Raw genomic sequence first — 17,794 nt, 5'->3', positions numbered from 1 at the left:
ATAAAATAAAACATTATGCCACTTCATTAAATTTCCAAGATAAAGGTCATTTGCATGCTCTGTTTGTTTCTTTGTCAACACAGTTATATTAAGCCAAAAACATTCGTTCTTGGGTTATGCAGAACTTGAAGGGGAGGAGCAGACGGAAGCCTCTTATCCAGGTAATCTCCAGATCCATCTGCCATCACTGAGCACTTCCACTTCCACCGAACAACAGTGCAGCGTAAGTATCAGCAGCATATGTGACATGTATGGTCCTGGTATATAGAAGTAAACATGTTCAGCATTTAGCAAAAGTCAATTAAGGGTCCTCTCTCATGCAGATCATGCTGCTCTCTCCTGCAGCTGAGCGCAGTCAGGACGGTTTGCTGTCGGTTCTCGGGGAGCTACTGGAGGATCAGTCTCACCGTGAGCTGTTTGGTCTTGAGTTGGGATCAGGCACAGGGCAGCATGTGGTGCACTTCGCTCAAGAACTGCCCTTTGTCACGTGGCAGCCATCAGACATCAAGGAGGAAGCACGGAACAGGTATGGCACACAGGTTCTTTTCTGTGTTACTGTAATTACAAATGCCATTATGAGACATATCTCACAGAATTATCAGGGTTTGTAATGTTAACCTCTCTGCTGCAGTATCAGAGCTTATATAGGGGCCACTAAAGCAAAAACAGTGCTGGAGCCGGTGTATCTGGATGCCAGTCAACCCTGGGAAAAATGGGCAGGACTTCCACAAAGCTCCTGTGACATTATTATAGCAATCAACCTGCTTCAGTACAGCCCCTTCAGCACTGCAGAGGTATAGCACCAATATGTAATATTGACTTTTGACTTGTTCATTATATATATTATATATAGATATATCATAGATATATATATATATATAAACTATATAAAAAATATATTACTATCAAACTACCAAAAAATACTTGCAATATGAAAAATAAGTAATTATATTACTAGTAAACTAAATGTTTGGGGTCATTATGATTTTTTTTAATGCTTTCTTTTATGCTTACCATAGCTGCATTTAATTGATGAATTTGACTTATTTTATAAATATATAAATATATTTTAAAATGTAAAATTTTAAGATTGTATAAATATATTTAATATTTTATTTTTTTATTTTTTTTAAAATGTTGTTTTTTCATGTTATGTTAATGCTGTATTTTGTGTAGTAATAACTGAAGTCTTCGGTGTCACAATGTTTTTTTGATGCTCAAGAAACATTTCTTATGAATATCAGTGTTGAAAACAAGTGTGCTGCTGCTTATTTTTGTGGATTTTTTTATTTTGATGATGATGAATATGAAGTTCAAAAAAGCATTTATATGAAATAGAAATAAATGTGCTGTCATTTTGATTCAAGTCAATGTATCCTTGCTCAATTAAAAGTATTAATTTCTCTCAAAAACTTTTAAAATTTGAACTGTATTGTATGTATTCAAATACAGTTCAAAAACGCATTAATGTAGTCTTGTATCTACAGGGTGTGTTTAAAGGATCTGGGCAGATACTGAAAGAGAACGGCCTGTTAATGACTTACGGAGTGAGTTTGAGTAGTGTATCATTTTCATATGATGATTTAGATAACATATAGTCATAACCACATAAACCATAAATATCATAACCCCGTGGAATGAAATGTGTCTCAGCCATATGCTATCAATGGAACCATCACCCCAATCTGCAATGAACAGCTGGACCAGACATTACGCCAGATGTGGGTTTATTAAACTAACACACTTTTTTTTTTTCAAGAATCCACATATTGATATTTATTAACACATAAAGATGAAACGTGTAGACATATTTTTTCAACTTACAAACCTACTGTCTGTCAGGAATCCGGATTGGGGTCTTCCAGACATCGATGTGCTCAGACAGCTGGCGTTCGGTAACGGAATGAGAATGGAACGAATGGTGAGGGGCAATTAATGGCTTAATTTCTTAAGCCTATAAACAGAGCATCTTTTGGTGAATGTCCAGAAAATCAAATAGAAAATATAGCCTATTTTAGGACTTTTTTTTTTTTTTTTTTGCATTGTGACATGATTCTTACAATTAAGCACATTTTACCCATAATTCTTATTACCGTAATGTATCTGAATGATTTAATGAATGATTATTTTATTTTTTATATTTATATCTTTCTCAGCTATGACGGTCTTTATTTACATTAGAATAAATGACTACCATTTCATATGAATTAAAAATCTTTACAATTTAATTCATACTGCAGTAATGAGGATCCAAGTTTTTTGCGTAACAGGAAATGAGGATTTTGAGACTTTTAATTGCTAAACTATCATGAAAATGATATCATGAGTGCTAAATCCTAATGGTCTTATATACAAGCTTCATATTCTTCAAGCAAATCAATTTATCTTATAATTTAGAGACAAAATAGGACCAGTTTTCATGGAATTCACTCAGTCCTGCTGACTGCTGAAAGATTTGAAAACAGCACATTGATAACCTCTGTCTGGTGTGTTATTCAACAGATCGAGATGCCTGAGAGTAACAAATGCCTTGTCTTCAGAAAACTGTAGGAGATCTGTCCATTCATAGACCATGGATCCGGTTTCCAAGATAAAACATCTACGACACTTCAGTTTCACATTTTCTGACTGACATTTCTTTATTATGCACATACTTTCAGACACAAGAAAAGAAACATTTCCACTAATGTATGATCAATAAAAGAACAAGATATTTATTAAGTAAGTATGATGTTAAAATTACTTCTTTTTAACATGAGGTGGATCAGTATAGAATAAAGATGATTTTAAAAGGGTTACAGACATCACCGGATGTTTGTGTGTGTGTTACAAACATGCAGAGTTCATGACATCCATCAAAGCCATCCACAGGCTGTCAACAGTTTTTACAACCAGAGTCTAAAAATAGACTTCCTTTGTCTGCCATCGATCCAGTACTCAATTCTGCACTGTAATTAATTGGTAATGAAACTGTGGCTTTGAGATCGACTGATTAGTTCTGCTCAGTCAGGTCTGAACCCCTTGGTTATGCAACTCTGTGAAGAACCACATAGAGCATTAAAGACAAAAGGATGTGATGTCTGGCAAACTTGCATGCAGTACTTTGAAACACCAGCCTATTTATTTTGAATAGATTGGTGATATGCAAATGGCAGTAAAGCTGACATCTCATTGGCTGTTATTTTATATGACAGAAGCCAATGTTTACACCATCTACCGCATAAATGATTAGCGAGGATTCCACAACACTGATCCTAAACGCAGAGCTTCTGAAGTATTTCTAGAATCGCATACATGGAAACCAGCACTAGAATGTCACATGATCTTAGAGCACTTCAGAGCAAATCAGAGCTGAAAAACTCCTATGACGTTTCAGTGACCTCTGCCAAAGCCAGCAAGCCTCTTAACCGAAGAAAAATAAATGGCTGTTACATATTCACTCATGCAAACACATCTTAGAAAAATATGAGACAAAAGGATAGTTATGTTTTGTCTTTTCGAATCATATTGTGTTTGTTTCTCTACGGTACGAATGACTAACTTCACGTCAGCTTAGTTTTAGAAGGAAAAACTACATTTGCAAATGAGATGAAAGTTAGCAGTAGGATGAATCTCACAACATGTCCAGGTCATATTTTTAATAGAATCTCATTTCTGCCCCCTAAGCTTTGGTGAAAGTTTTTTTTTTTTTTCTTTGTATAAAAAGCCAACATTATGAGATATTAGGTAATAATTATGACAAAGTAGATTTGTTTGTCAATTTTGATTCTTTTATCTCAATTATGACTTAGTATCTCATAATTTTGACTCTCATAACTATGACTTACAGTCTAGTTTCAATCTTAAAATAATAATAAAAAAATCCTAAATTATGAGATACTAAATCATAATCGAGATTGGCAAAATACAATTATGACAAAGTAGAAATATCTTATAATTTTGACTTTGTATGAGGTGCTGAGATAAATTATGACAGTAGATGTGTTTGACTATCTCAATTATGACAATAGATCAATATTGACTCATAACTGACTTAACGTAATTTCACCTTTAAAATAATAAAATATCTATACTATGAGATATGTCATAATTGAGATTGATATAGATTGAATTAGAAATTGGAGATTAAAGTAGACATTTATCATAATTATGACTTAGTATTTCATACAAAGTCAAAATTGAGATACTAAGTCAATTATAACAAATCAAAACTTTTTCTAAATTTTTTTTTACTTTTGATCTTTTAATTATGGCTTACAATGTCAATTTTGATTTGAGATGCTAAGTGATAATTATGATACAGAAATAAGTTGAAATTACGACATCAATTACAAGACAAAAGAAATACTGTGTCAATTATGACTTGGTATCTTACGTTGCAGAAATGGGCTTTATACATTTCCATAAACACAAGAAAAGGCATTTTATTCTAGAACCATTAAGATTTTTTGAATCATTGTCAAAGCATATTTTCACCAAAACTCTCATAACTTCAATGTGTCGAGATGACTTCTTGTTTTTAGTAATTCTCATAATTGTCAATGGTGTATCTCATTACTAATACACAGTCATTTTAAAATGGTGATATCAGGATAAAGGCAGTACAACAAATATTACAATGTAACTACTTTACATTTTAAATGACAATTTTTTGCATTACAATAATGAGAACGGAGCGAGTAAACACATTTAACCATCATAATAATGCCACAAAAACATTTATTGGTCTTAAATAGGTTGGTTCTATTTTTGTTTCAGGGGTAAATATGATCTAGAGAGTTTTGTGAGATTCATCAAGTTAAGAGACAAAGGTTCCCCACCAGCTCCATCTGTAGCCTCTCCTCCATTTAAAGAGACAGGGAGAGGAGGGGGACTCAGCCGAATGCTTTTACTGTATTTGTACATCTTCAATATTTGTGGAACATAGTGAAGTGAGAGCAGGTGCAGGTTAATGAACCCAGAAACAGCAGGGTAAGGGAGGGTTGAATGTAGTGTGCTGGACCTGGTGGGTAATGGCATATGATGAGCTAGGATCAGTCAAATGAAATGAGCTGAGCCTCTGCACTGCCCGGAGGAGCCTGCGCCGGCTGCTGTTGTGATTGCTGCTGTGGACCGCCGGGGGGAGCCATCTGTTTAAATACATGAAGAGACCACCAGCACACTTTTTCAATAGGGATTTAAAAAAATGAAGACATATACACTGCCATTAAAGAGTTTGGGATTAACAAATGTTTTCATGTTTTTTTAAAGAAGTCTCTTATGCTCATCAAGGCTGCATTTATTTGATCAAAAATACAGTAAAAACAGTAATATTGTGGAACATTACTACAATTTAAAATAAGTGAGTTTTCTATTTTAATATACTATATATAATATACTTAAGATAATTTATTCCTGTGATCTTTCATCAGCCATTCTTCAACAGTCTTCAGTGTCACACAATGTTTCAGAAATTATTCTTGTATGCTGATTTATTTTCAATGTTGGAAACAATTGTGCTGCTTAATCTTTTAAAGTTATCATCATGGAAATAATTAGTTGTTTCACGTTTAGATCACATTTTGCTCAAAAATGTTAAATTTTCAATCAAATATGGAGTCAAAACCCTGACCCTAAGCGTAGTTTCTTTGGATTAAATTGTCACAAATGAAATTGAAGATTGAGCACAGTGCATTTTGGGATATAGTATTGTATAGTATCACCGTATACCGCATATTTCTGTAAATTTGACCATACAGTATAAAGGTGTGTACTCCACAAAAAATACAAATACTGTTGAATTAGTAAGAGAACAGTAAGCTGTTCCACACAATAAAATATTTCTGCATAAAAATGCTGACCTGTTGGTACATAGGCTGCTGCCCAGGCATGTAGGGCTGTTGGGGAGGCATGTTGGGGTCTTGTCCTGGAAGCGCGGCCATCATATTCTATAAAAGAAGTTAACAGCAATCACTGACAGCCTTCAAACTTTCCATCCCATATGGTTTTTGTAAGTAGGAAAGAACATCAGATCTGAGACATACAGGTTGTAATGCAGTAAAATGTACCTGCATGTTGTATGGCTGGTAGCCCATGTAGGTAATACCGTTGGTGGGGGGAGCCTGGGACATAGGGGGCAAACTCTGAGCTTGAGAGACCACGTTCTACAGAAAGAACATGTCAACATTCACGCCAAAACCTCAAAATTAACTGTACACCTCATTAAATAGACTTGCTCTTTCTGAAGGAAATAACTATGGAAGCCCTTTTCTGCTACTGAATAAATAAATAAGCAGCAACTTGCAACTTTTTAACTCACAGTTCTGACTTTTTTCCCTAAAAATTGCAATTTATAAAAATTCACAATTACCTTTTTTTTTATTCAGTGTAGGAAACGGGCTTCCATAAATAACAGTACTTGTAAAGAAGTAAAATAATATGAACATTTTAGGTAAATGTGAAGATGTAAATTGATCTTGAATCTCCTGACCTGGTAGCCCTGTGTGGGTGTGGGCTGGTAGTTAGTGTAGGCAGGGGTGGTTGTGGGAGGGGCTTGTCCTGGGGCGGCTTGCTGCCCACTGGTGCCTGCAGTCTGATACATGTAAGCGTTCACCATGTTGGGATCTAAAAGAGAGTGAGAAGAGAATCTGTTATATAAAAAAGTGCCACATTTGAAGCTGATCTGGTTTATTCACTAAAATGATTTTTAAAAAGAGAGCGCGAGAAAGAGAGAGGATGTATGGCTGACCTGTAGCCGACACAGGCATTGCCTGGTACGGGCCACCGGCAGCAGTCTGCCCGGGCTGGTTCATGTAGACTCCATGCATGGGCGACCCCTCCACTGAGCCAGCAGGACTGAAGGTGCCAGGATAACTGGGAGGGCCAGTGGGGGGATACACCACCCCTCCTGCCACATTAGGAGGCAGTGACTGCATCTACAAACACCAAACAGCACATTACAAAAAGAGCTGCAACAATGAATACATAAAACCGATGACGAATGAAAATAATCAACAAAGAATTTGATTATCAATTAATCATGTTTGCGCACTTAAAACGTTAAGAGTCATGTGATCACTTCCATTTTTATAAAAGACCATTCTGAAATCAAACAGGTGTTTTATTATTCTTAAAATGATGAAGCAGTAGTATGATGGTGCAGCAAGTTCTGTTTAAAATAAACATTTTGCTAAAACATTTGTTATTTGATGTTAACTTTTATATGTGATACAAAAAACTTATATGTGTGTGTGTTGTGTGTGTGTGTGTGTGTGTGTGTGTCACTTGTGTATGAAAAGAGCATATTTTAAGACCCTCTCTTATTTAAGCTTCAGTTGGTAAGTTTGTTTCACATGAAAATGATTATTCTTCCTTGCATTCATTTATTTTTATATTAAAATTGATTCGTACTTAAGCATTTCAGAACATACAATAAAAAAAAACAATGAAAAAAAAAACAATAAATAAATAAAATAAATTATATATATATATATATATATATATATATATAATCTATATATATATATATATATATATATATATATATATATATATATATATATATATATATAAATAAATAAGTGTGCCTATTTATATCTCATTTGATGTTCATTTTTTTTTTTTTGATGAACCCTACAATTAACTTAGAATTCTCAAACTTTTAGATATCTATAAAGATAAGATAATTAACAAATACCTACATTATTTGTACATTATAATATTTATCATGACTGATTTGATCTGCATGCTGAATGTGTCGAATGTATGAATGTAGCAGTGCACACCTGTGCATAAGGCAGCGAGAACGCAGGCATCTGTGCTCTCATCTGAATGGTGTGCTTCTGCTGCTCCAGACGCATCTGTCTCTCCTTCTCCTGCTCCTGCAGGCGCTGGATCGCGAGATGCCTTTGCATCTCCAAGTACTCCTGCAGTAACCAATCACAGTCAGCTTTCCCTCATCACATGATTCACAGGCCCAAAAGAAAAGCAACTTGCCTGTTTCTTCTGCCTCATGATCTCTAGTTTCTGGGCGAGCTGTATTTGTCTCTGTCTCTCTGCCTCCTCTGCAGCCCGTCTCAGTTTCTCCCTGTGCTCATCTCTCAGAGCGTTCAGTGCTGCCCGCGCGTCACGTACCTGCGCCAGTTTGTCCTGAAGTCCCTCGTAGTACACTGACCGAGAGAGGAGACAACATTCACTTCACAACTTACCTTTTAATTCAGAATTGTTATGGACGATACTTTGAAACTGCAACCCACCACGCTACAATAGATTTGTAAATGTTGTGTCTTTTGGAAAGAGCAGTTATCTACACTGGAAGTTACTAACAAAAACATCAGGTTAACAGCTTGGGGCAGCAAAAATATTAATAATAAATATATAATCTAATTTATTCTGATGTTTAAATTTAAACTGATTAATTTTCAAAAAAAAAAAATAACATCAGTTTTAGATTTTTTTTTAAATATATAAAATTGTATTTTATTAAATGTTTGTGATATTTACTATCTTTAAATAGTGGGAGATCTAAATAAAGCATTTATTTGGATCATTGTTTAAATTGAAATTGATTCATTATCAAATTATTTGTTTCTGATAAATAATATAAACTTATTTGCAGCAGTACATACTGGGAAATCAATTTTATTATTTTATAAAATATCTGATAAATAATATATTGCCGCATTGTTATACATTTAAATTATTTAAATAATAATTAGTGTAATAATATTTATATTATTATAAATATTTATATTTATATACTTATATTTTATATACACACATATACATAAATTGTAAAATTTTTATAATATGTGGTCATACACACACACAGGATTATTTGATGGACAATAGTTTATAAATAAATATATGGTAATCTGATGTGAATTGTAAAATTTTTATGCCATCAAATAATCTACATCGGATGACCATATATTTATTGTATATGTTGTGTGTGTGTGTGTATGACCACATATTATAAAAATTTTACAATTTGGTAACATTTGTTAGTGCATTATGTTAAACTGTTTAACAGATGTAAAAAATTTATGTTTTTTTTTTTATTTTTAGATATTTGTATTGTTTTTTTTTTTTTTGTTTGGTTTGTTGATTTTAAATTTGTTTTTTGGTTTTTAATTGTTAAATTGAAATATGGTGTTTTTCACTACTTGGTATTAATAAATTAATAAAGGAGGTTTTGGACCAAATTTACACCTACATTTAGCACTGTGTGTGAATGTTGATAGCAAGTGGAAACGGGTTTGAGACACAAACATGCACACGTGACTCACGTCTCTTTTCATCCAGCTGGTTGAGTATTTCCAGCAGCTGTGGGTGCATGTTGTTGATGGACTGAAAGAGAGAGAGCACAGCGCTGTCGTTGGTGATGCTGCGGCCGCGCATGTGGTTGCTCTTCATGCGGTTAAGGAAGGTGGTGACAGCGTTCTGCAGGGCCTTCAGGAACTGCTCATGGTTCTCCTCAGATTCTCCATTCTGATACTGCTGCTGAGGAGACAGATGCAAGACATTCAGCGTGGAACATGATAGAAAAAAAAATTTATGATTATCCATTTTCAGTAGTCCAAGTACCTCTACTATGTTGATGGGTTGGACTGAAGCGTGGCTTTCCACTGGTTGACTGATTGGCACAGGCTCAGCCAGAGAAACTGGGGCAGGAGCAGAGGGGGTGGGACTCTTGCGAACCTCTTCCTGTTTCTTCTCCCAGTAAGTTCTATTTAGGTAACGGGCCAGCTGAAAATAATGAAAACATTATTTAAAATACACTGAATGGGTTATTCATATACTACCATTCAAAAGTTTTAGGTCATTTTTTTTTTTTTTAAATTAAAGTTGGTTGTATTTAAATTTATGCTTTTTTAGGTCATTTTTTTTTTTTTAAATTAAAGTTGGTTTTTTTTTTTTTTATGGTTTTATGTGGAGGTTTTTCTGGGTCCATTACATTTTTTTTAAATAAGTCCTAAAAAGTTTCATGGTCTTTTTTTTTTTTTTTATGAAAAATGCTTAAATACTTGATAATCATCAAGAATGCATTAAATTATTCAAAAGTGACAAGACAAAGTAAAGCTATAATGTTCCAAAAGTGTTCTATTTCAAATAAACTCTGCTTTTGATCTTTCTAATTATGAAAGAATCCTGAAAAAAGTGTCAGTTTGTGCAAAAAAATTGAGCAACACAATTGATTTCAACACTGATAATGAGAAATGTTTCTTGAGCAGCAAATCAGAATGGTTTCTGAAGGATCTGACACTGAAGAGTCATGATGCTGGAAATTCAGCTTTGATCACAGGAATAAATTACATTTTAAAATGTATTCAAACAGAAACAGTTATTTTAAAATGTAATAGTATTTCATATTATTACTGCTTTTACAGCACTTTTGATCTAAAAAGTGCAGCCTTGGGGAGCATAATTACTGCTTTTACAGCACTTTTGAAGTTTAAATCTTACATTTTAAAAGTTTTTTTTTTTTAGTTTACATATCAGATATTTTAAGTAGTTTTTTTTTGTTTTTTTTTTACAGTAGTGTACATAATTATTTTGGAGGAACTATTCCTTTAAAATGATTGTTTTTTCACCTCTGGGTCCACGTCTTCAGCTGATGGAGCCGATGAGTTCTGAAAGGTAAAAAGAGAAACATTTTACCCACTAAGATAAATTTATTTTATAAGGCATTTCAATCAATTACTTAAATGAATATTTCTTACCACAGGTGAGGAGTAGAGAGTGCTGACAGGAGGGGCAGAGGAAGTCACAGGGGTGGGATCAGCTTTGGGGTACGCAGAGTAAGTGTTCTTCTGTCTCTGTCAACAAAAATTGTGAACCATGTGACCCTTTATTAATGCTTACAAAACAGTTGGCTCATAGATGTTAGTGTACATACCATCCTCTCCTTCTCCTCGGCCTCACTCTGAGACAGTGCAATGGCCAGCTGAAGCTCCTCCTCTTCCTGCAACGCAGCCTCATCTCTCTTAGGAGGCATCTGAGGAGCAGAGCCAAGAAGAAACAACGAGAAGGTGAGGAGAGGGAGCTATACACACTTGAATTAACTTTTGTTTTAATTAAAATATTACCAGTGCACAAATATAGAAATTTTTCCTGATGATTATTTACGTGTTATGTTTTCTTAAATACAATATTGGCTAACATTGGACTTTACAGATTAATTAGGAGTAATTAATAATCAGTAATTGATAAGGGGTCAAATCACTGGCTTCCATTGATTCGGAATGAAAAAAAAATAAAAACACACCAACACTGATACGATCACTAAAATACTGTGCATCTATTTTAAAGGTGAAGAGTGTAATTTCTACACTATTAACAGCACCAAATGAAACCGCAATCTGTCTGTTTGCCCAACGTAACATTTCCTCTTTTATTGGTGTGAATCTGATTAACTTATGAATATACACTATCGTCCAAAAGTCAGTAAGATTTTTATTCTAATTTTTTTTTTTTTTAAAAATTCAATTTTTTATTTAGAAGGTGTTTTTTTTTTTGATGAAGTGTGTTAGTTTGGTCATTTATGTTAGCGGAGACATTTATATTTTTACAAAAGATTTCTATTTCAAATAAATATTCTTTTGATATTTCTACTCATCAAAAAAAAAAAAAAAATCCTTAAAAAAAAAAAAATCATCAACGTTCTCAACATTGCTAATAGAGAGAAATACTTAATGAGCAGCATTTTAGAATGATTTCTGAAGGATCATGATACACTGAGTAATGATGCTTCAAATTCAGGTGGTTATTTTCAAACTGTAAAAACATTTTACGATATTACTTTTTTTTAACTGTATTTTCAATCAAATAAGCGCAGCCTTGATGAACAGACTTTTTTCAAAAACACAAAACTTATCATATCATCAAAAATGAACTACTCCTAAAATGGTCACACCAGTGGCACAGAAATGATACACTTCACCTTTAAATACAGCGTTTATTACTGATAAGAGTGGGATTGACAGTAAGCACACAAACTAGACAGTAATATTAGCTCTCACTCATGAGCCTCAAAATTGCTTTGCATTCAAGGTCTAAATAAACTTGGGCATGAATGATAAACTATTGGTTCATTGTCTGTTTCAATAAATTTGGTGGTTTGCTCCATAATTGTGACGCCCATGAGAGTGAGCCCTCTATGAAATGCAACTACTTACTGATTCGGTGGGCACTACCTGAGACTGCTGGGACAGAGGGCTGGTCAGGTACTCAGGGGGAAGCTCGGGCTGCCCAGCGCTGGCGGCCTTCCCTTCAGCTTTCCTAGGCGGGGGAGAAAGGGAGGGGTTGCTGGTGAGGAAGAGGGGTTTGGAGAGACACACATCCTGGTAAATTTCTAGGCGTCAGCAGGCTTATGAACATGAGAAACCCAAGGGACAACTCCAAGAAGGTATTCTTGGGGCTTTCTCAAATAACAAAAAGGGCAGCACAATGGTAGGTATTTGTCTTTTTCACATATACTCACTTGTTGAGAAGCTCGAAGCAGGGCTCACACACACGAACCTCCTTCTCAATGCCAAACTTGGGAATGGTAGAGCACTTAGAAGAGCACTTCCCACAGAAAATCTGCCCACATGCCCTGCAGTGGTGCTGAATGAAGAGCCACCAGCAGTTATGCATCATATACTTCATAAACATTATATAACTAAGGATAGTAGATTTTCAAAGGAGTGGTGTATACCTTTCGGGTCATAACACCAAACTGAACCCTACATCTGTGACACTCCTCTGCATCTACCCAATCAGGGGCCTGGAAGAGATAAAAAATGACGACACCCATGACAAACCAAACATCTCAAGAGTGTGCAAACCGTACTTGATTTACTACTTAAAAGTTATTCTCACCCTTTCCGCTGCAAACATGGCATCGCTCTCCTTGAATTCTGGGAAGACATGACCTGAACGAGTATAAGTGAGTGTTTTTTCTTTTAAAAAAAAGTTTCACAGATTGTCATCTTATTTTTACTAACATTTGAAAATGAATCAGGTATTTTTTGCTATTAAGTTGCATTATGCATTGGAAAGTATTTGTATATAAATTGCAGCAGTGCATAATGCATCATATCAATCTGGTTCTGCAAATTTAGAAATGCATTTCATGTTTAAGAACCTGCGTTAATCTTACCTTCCACCTTCAGGATCTGATAGGTGTCCTGGACGACTTTGTACTTGGGCTCGTTGCGGAAGGCGTGGGACCAGGCCTGGATCAGATAAAGGATCTTGTTCTTGACGTTCGGTTCGGGTTGTTTCTGAACACAAACGAGTCACATTCAGTCATTGATGGGTTAAAAAAAAATATCTAAGCTGTGAAGTCAGAACTCAGAAGTCCCCTAACCGGGTAGTTAAAAAAACAACAACAACAAAAAAACATCAGAACAGAAAAATCTCAAAGGTTTTTTTTTTTTCTCTCTGTTTTTGACCACCTCAAAACCTTCTCTGTGATTTATTTTAAAGCTTAAAGACCAGCAAAAGAAATCCAAGAACAGTGTGTTGTTTCTGATTTCTGCTGGAACTTCCCTCAGCCGAATAAACATGTGACGTGATGACACAATCAGGAAGTACAGTGCAGCGTGAGTCACTGGGTCTGACCCACTTGAAAAAAGATCATAAAGGCAGGGCCAAAGACAACACTTAAAGCAACTTCACAGATTACAGGTTGAGTTTAGCAGGAATCACCTTGAACAGCTCCTTCAGCTCTTCCATCGTCTGTTTACAGGCCACTTCATCATGAATCGTCTGGCCACAGTTCTTCACCACTGACTCCAGGACCTAGTGACAAGCAAAGGCTAACTTACACACACAACCTTGACTGATCAAGGCTTCCAACACACAACCTTGACTGATCAAGGCATAATACAAAAACTATATATATATATGTCATATATATATATATATATATACACACACAATCTTGTATCAATTATGTATAAACTCAATATTTAGAAATTAGGTATAAGAGTTCAGGCCTTGTTCCTACCAGGGACGATAACTATAATGCTATAATGATTATGTGAGAAGGGGGAAGTCCACACCACAATAACAACCGATAACAACATAGAGGAACGATACCATTGGAATCATTTTCAGAACAAACATTTCCAGCTGATAAATGGTATAAACAATGACAGCCAGCCAGAATCCCCACGACTTTAAAGAGTAAGTCACAGTCACAGACGATAAAAGTGCAGCGGGAGCTTATAGTGAGCGTTGGAGTGTTTCTATTACATAGAATTTTAACTTCTTACTCATACATAGTACCATACTGTTATTTACAGTACTATTTAATTATTTTATAATTTTTATATTATGTAATAACTATTATATTTAATTATTTATTCATTGTATTGTTTATTTTATTTAATAATGTTTTAATTATTTATTATTTAAGTAATCTTAATATTATTTATTTATACTTTTCATTGTTGTTTGAAAATCCCTGGTCTACAGTGCTCTATATTTGCAGATAAACTACACTTACCTCAAGAGCATAGAGCGCTACATGTGGATTTTTGTCATTGAGTTTTTTCTTGATGGCACCAATTGCATATTTAGCCCTGGTGGCGGGAAATAACAAAACAGTATATAAGAAAGTCGAAGCCATATTTATCCCAACGCATGATTCCTGCTCTTCCACTGACATGCAATCACATCACAAAATGTTTTATCTTACTGCGTGTCTCCTTGCCGAATGAGGTCACATATCTGCAAAATGGACTCCCAGTCTGTCTCCAGCAGCAGCTGACTGGTAGCCTTATCTGTGAAAGATTGAAAGAGCACGTGTTTTATCATCAAGTGTTATCAGAATCAATTAGCTAAAGGTCTGTTTACTAAAAACATGAGTTAGGTAAAGGTGTGTTTACTATGTTCAGGTTTGAAGGTATGGTGAAATGTCTATGTTTTGGTTTGTAGGTATGGTAATGTTTCTATAAATAAATAGAAAATTCTAAATAAGCAAGACATGCTTTCCACTAAATGAAAACACAAAAAAGAATCATATGTAATTATCATAATTTACATGCACCAACATAATACAGAGCAACAAATAAACATACAGATTATAATAGTCATAAAAATTAACCAAAAAAAAAATTCAATTATTATTTTCGCTGTCCAAACTCACATTAAAATGATTAGAATACTCTCTGCTACATAATTTAACATACAATTAATAAAATATAGTACTGTAAGATGAATATTTTACATATTGTCCAGTAAACCACACAATCCCAAAAATCAAGAATAGAAATTACAACACACACACACATTATGGTAGTCATTTTAATGCATTGCAGTTAAAAAATAATACAAAACTACAGTTGTTACACATATATATATATACATATATATATATATAATATATACTATATATATATATATAATATATATATATATATACACACATACATATACAATACATATATATATATATATATATATATATGTATGTATGTATATGTGTGTGTGTATATATATATATATATATATATATATATATATATATATATATATATATAATATATATATATATATACACACACATATACATATATATATATATACACACGTATGTATATGCGTGTAAATAAGTAATACATAAGCAATATATTGAATAAAGTGCCATGTTCGAGCCGTGATGTGACTTTATGGCAGTGCCAATTTATATGTGTGTGTGTGTGTGTGAGAGAGAGACAGGAAGTTACTGTTATGTGGTGAACCTAAAAATGGGCAAAATTTCCTTTCTCTCTCTCTTTATACAGAAGCACTCGATTACACGAACAAACTGGAAGAGCCAACCTTGAATAACGGGAATACCTTCAAAATCCTTTAAATACACTTTTCCAAAAGGTGTGAGCAACTGTAAACATAAATATTGATATGAAGTGCCATGACAATGTTTACACGCCTCTTTAATTGTGCGGTATAAATGCCTGCTTTACATGGAGATTTGGTGAAGACAAAGTCAACTACTTCATACACACTAAGCACAAAGTACACAATATGAGAAACGCATATATGATTTATTATTTTAAACCCTGCTTATACTTTACGTAGCTTGTGAAAAAGAGGCCCGAGAATAGCTTTAGCTCAGATGGGGCGCTAACTAGGTTACGTAAAATAATGGATTTGTCAACGACAATTACAACACCATACGGTTTAACTCAAAAAATTACATCCTCGTTGTCATGTTTGAGTTCATATCACATGTGTGTTGAAGCTCCAGCGGGCAAAATAAAGACAATAGACGTTAAATGCTAACGTTCCCGTCACTGCTCAAGCTGTGCTAGCGTTAGCATTAGCAGACACACTTCATCTTTGTGTCAGCGATACATCGGTCTGTCAGTAGAAATAAACACCGAAAACATGAAATATAACACATACCCAACAGTCTCTCAAACGTTCCGCCGCCTTTGCCCATTTCTGATATCGAGACGCTCTGTGTCAGCTTTTGATGGTGTTCACCTGTGTGAAAATAAGCGAGTTTCACTGCCGGGAGGCACGCACGATATGACGCAAATGTCAGATAAAAGTCCAATTGACATTTACATATATACATTACTATTTTTAATGTTTTTGAAAGAAGTTTCTTCTGCTCATCAAGCCTGCATTTATTTGATCAAAAATACAGAAAAAAATGTAATATTGTGATATATTATTACAATTTAAAATAATTGTTTTAAAATGTATTATACTTTAAATTATGATTGATTTCTGTGATGAAAAGCTGAATTTTTAGGATCATTATCACATGATCCTTTAGAAATCATTCTACTATGATGATTCATTATCAAAGTTGGAAACAGTTCTGCTGCTTAATATTTTTTCAAAACATGTGATACTTTTTTTAGGATACTTTGATGAATAAAAAAAAAAAAGAAGCTATGTTTTTAAAATATTAATATTTTGTAATAACTATATACACTACTGGTTAGTAATTTGGGGTCAGTAATTTTTTTTCTTTCTTTTTTTAAATAAAATCAATACTTTTATTCAGCAAGGATGTGTTAAATTGATAAAAAGTGATAGTAAAGAAAATATATTATTAGAATATATATTATTAGATTTTTTTTTTTTTAATAAATGCAGTTCTTTTTAACCTTTTATTCATCAAATATATTAGACAGCAGAACTGTTTCCAACACTCATAATAAATCAGAATATTAGTATTCATTTCTAAATGATCATGTGATAGACTGGATGTTACATGTGACACTGAAGGCTGGAGTAATGATGCTGAAAATTCAGCTTTGCATCACAGGAATAAATTTTTTTTTTTTTTTTTTTAAAGTATTTTCAAATAGAAATCTATTATTTTAAGTTGTAATAATATTTCACAATATTACTGTTTTTTTTCTGTATTTTTGATCAAATAAATGCAGGCTTGATGAGCAGAAGAAACTTCTTTCAAAAAACATTAAAAAATAGTAATGTTTCCAAACTTTTGGTCTGTACTGTATATATATATATATATATATATATATATATATATATATATATATATATATATATATATATATATATATATATATATTTTATTATTATCTGCAATATTTTATTATTATCTGCATAACTGGCCATTATAGTGCTATCACAACACCCAATAAAGTAATTTTCTATTGATCATTGTGGTAATAAAAAAGAATAAGCAGAAAATTTGAGTGTACCAGTCACTGCATGATTTATACTGTACATTTGTTGCAAACAATGCCGTATCTTCAACTCTCTTTTAGATTTGTAAGTAATTTAAAAGAGCTACCTGAATGTAACGCTTGTCCCAATATAAAAAAAAGTAATTTATATG

General features: G+C 33.6%; 2 protein-coding genes across 11 annotated transcripts; one reads left to right on the top strand and one right to left on the bottom strand.

The window, feature by feature from the left end:
• The first annotated feature begins 87 nt into the window (after positions 1 to 87).
• zgc:103625 (methyltransferase-like 26 B) lies at positions 88 to 2,794 on the top strand. 2 transcript variants are annotated; one of them, XM_042719747.1, is made up of 7 exons: positions 88 to 223; positions 324 to 526; positions 632 to 794; positions 1,488 to 1,547; positions 1,654 to 1,721; positions 1,843 to 1,921; positions 2,503 to 2,794. In XM_042719747.1, the coding sequence occupies exons 2-7, from the start codon at positions 327 to 329 to the stop codon at positions 2,548 to 2,550; spliced, it is 618 nt and encodes a 205-aa protein (XP_042575681.1). In that variant the 5' UTR covers positions 88 to 223; positions 324 to 326; the 3' UTR covers positions 2,551 to 2,794. The 2 variants fall into 2 exon arrangements, with proteins under 2 accessions (XP_042575681.1, XP_042575672.1); XM_042719738.1 differs by lacking the exon at positions 88 to 223 and having other exon boundaries at positions 245 to 526.
• On the bottom strand, positions 2,690 to 16,532 carry hgs (hepatocyte growth factor-regulated tyrosine kinase substrate). Of its 9 annotated transcripts, none has more exons than XM_042719681.1 (21): positions 16,375 to 16,532; positions 14,666 to 14,750; positions 14,474 to 14,549; positions 13,672 to 13,764; positions 13,121 to 13,244; positions 12,841 to 12,893; positions 12,677 to 12,745; positions 12,461 to 12,585; positions 12,156 to 12,285; positions 10,877 to 10,975; positions 10,701 to 10,796; positions 10,572 to 10,610; positions 9,565 to 9,726; positions 9,267 to 9,480; positions 7,975 to 8,147; positions 7,764 to 7,904; positions 6,728 to 6,914; positions 6,470 to 6,603; positions 6,048 to 6,143; positions 5,841 to 5,927; positions 2,690 to 5,129 (listed from the first exon to the last, which is right to left on the bottom strand). In XM_042719681.1, exons 1-21 carry the CDS (start codon positions 16,409 to 16,411, stop codon positions 5,034 to 5,036), a joined length of 2,316 nt encoding a protein of 771 aa, XP_042575615.1. In that variant the 5' UTR covers positions 16,412 to 16,532; the 3' UTR covers positions 2,690 to 5,033. The 9 variants fall into 9 exon arrangements, with proteins under 9 accessions (XP_042575615.1, XP_042575623.1, XP_042575636.1 ...); XM_042719689.1 differs by having other exon boundaries at positions 9,267 to 9,477; XM_042719702.1 differs by having other exon boundaries at positions 12,174 to 12,285.
• Between the last annotated feature and the right edge of the window lie 1,262 nt (positions 16,533 to 17,794).

This window comes from Cyprinus carpio, chromosome A3 (assembly GCF_018340385.1).
Source record: "Cyprinus carpio isolate SPL01 chromosome A3, ASM1834038v1, whole genome shotgun sequence".
NCBI classification, from domain to species: domain Eukaryota; kingdom Metazoa; phylum Chordata; class Actinopteri; order Cypriniformes; family Cyprinidae; genus Cyprinus; species Cyprinus carpio.
The sequence above is the reverse complement of the archived record's forward strand: the minus strand, read 5'-3'. Positions and strand labels throughout refer to the sequence as shown.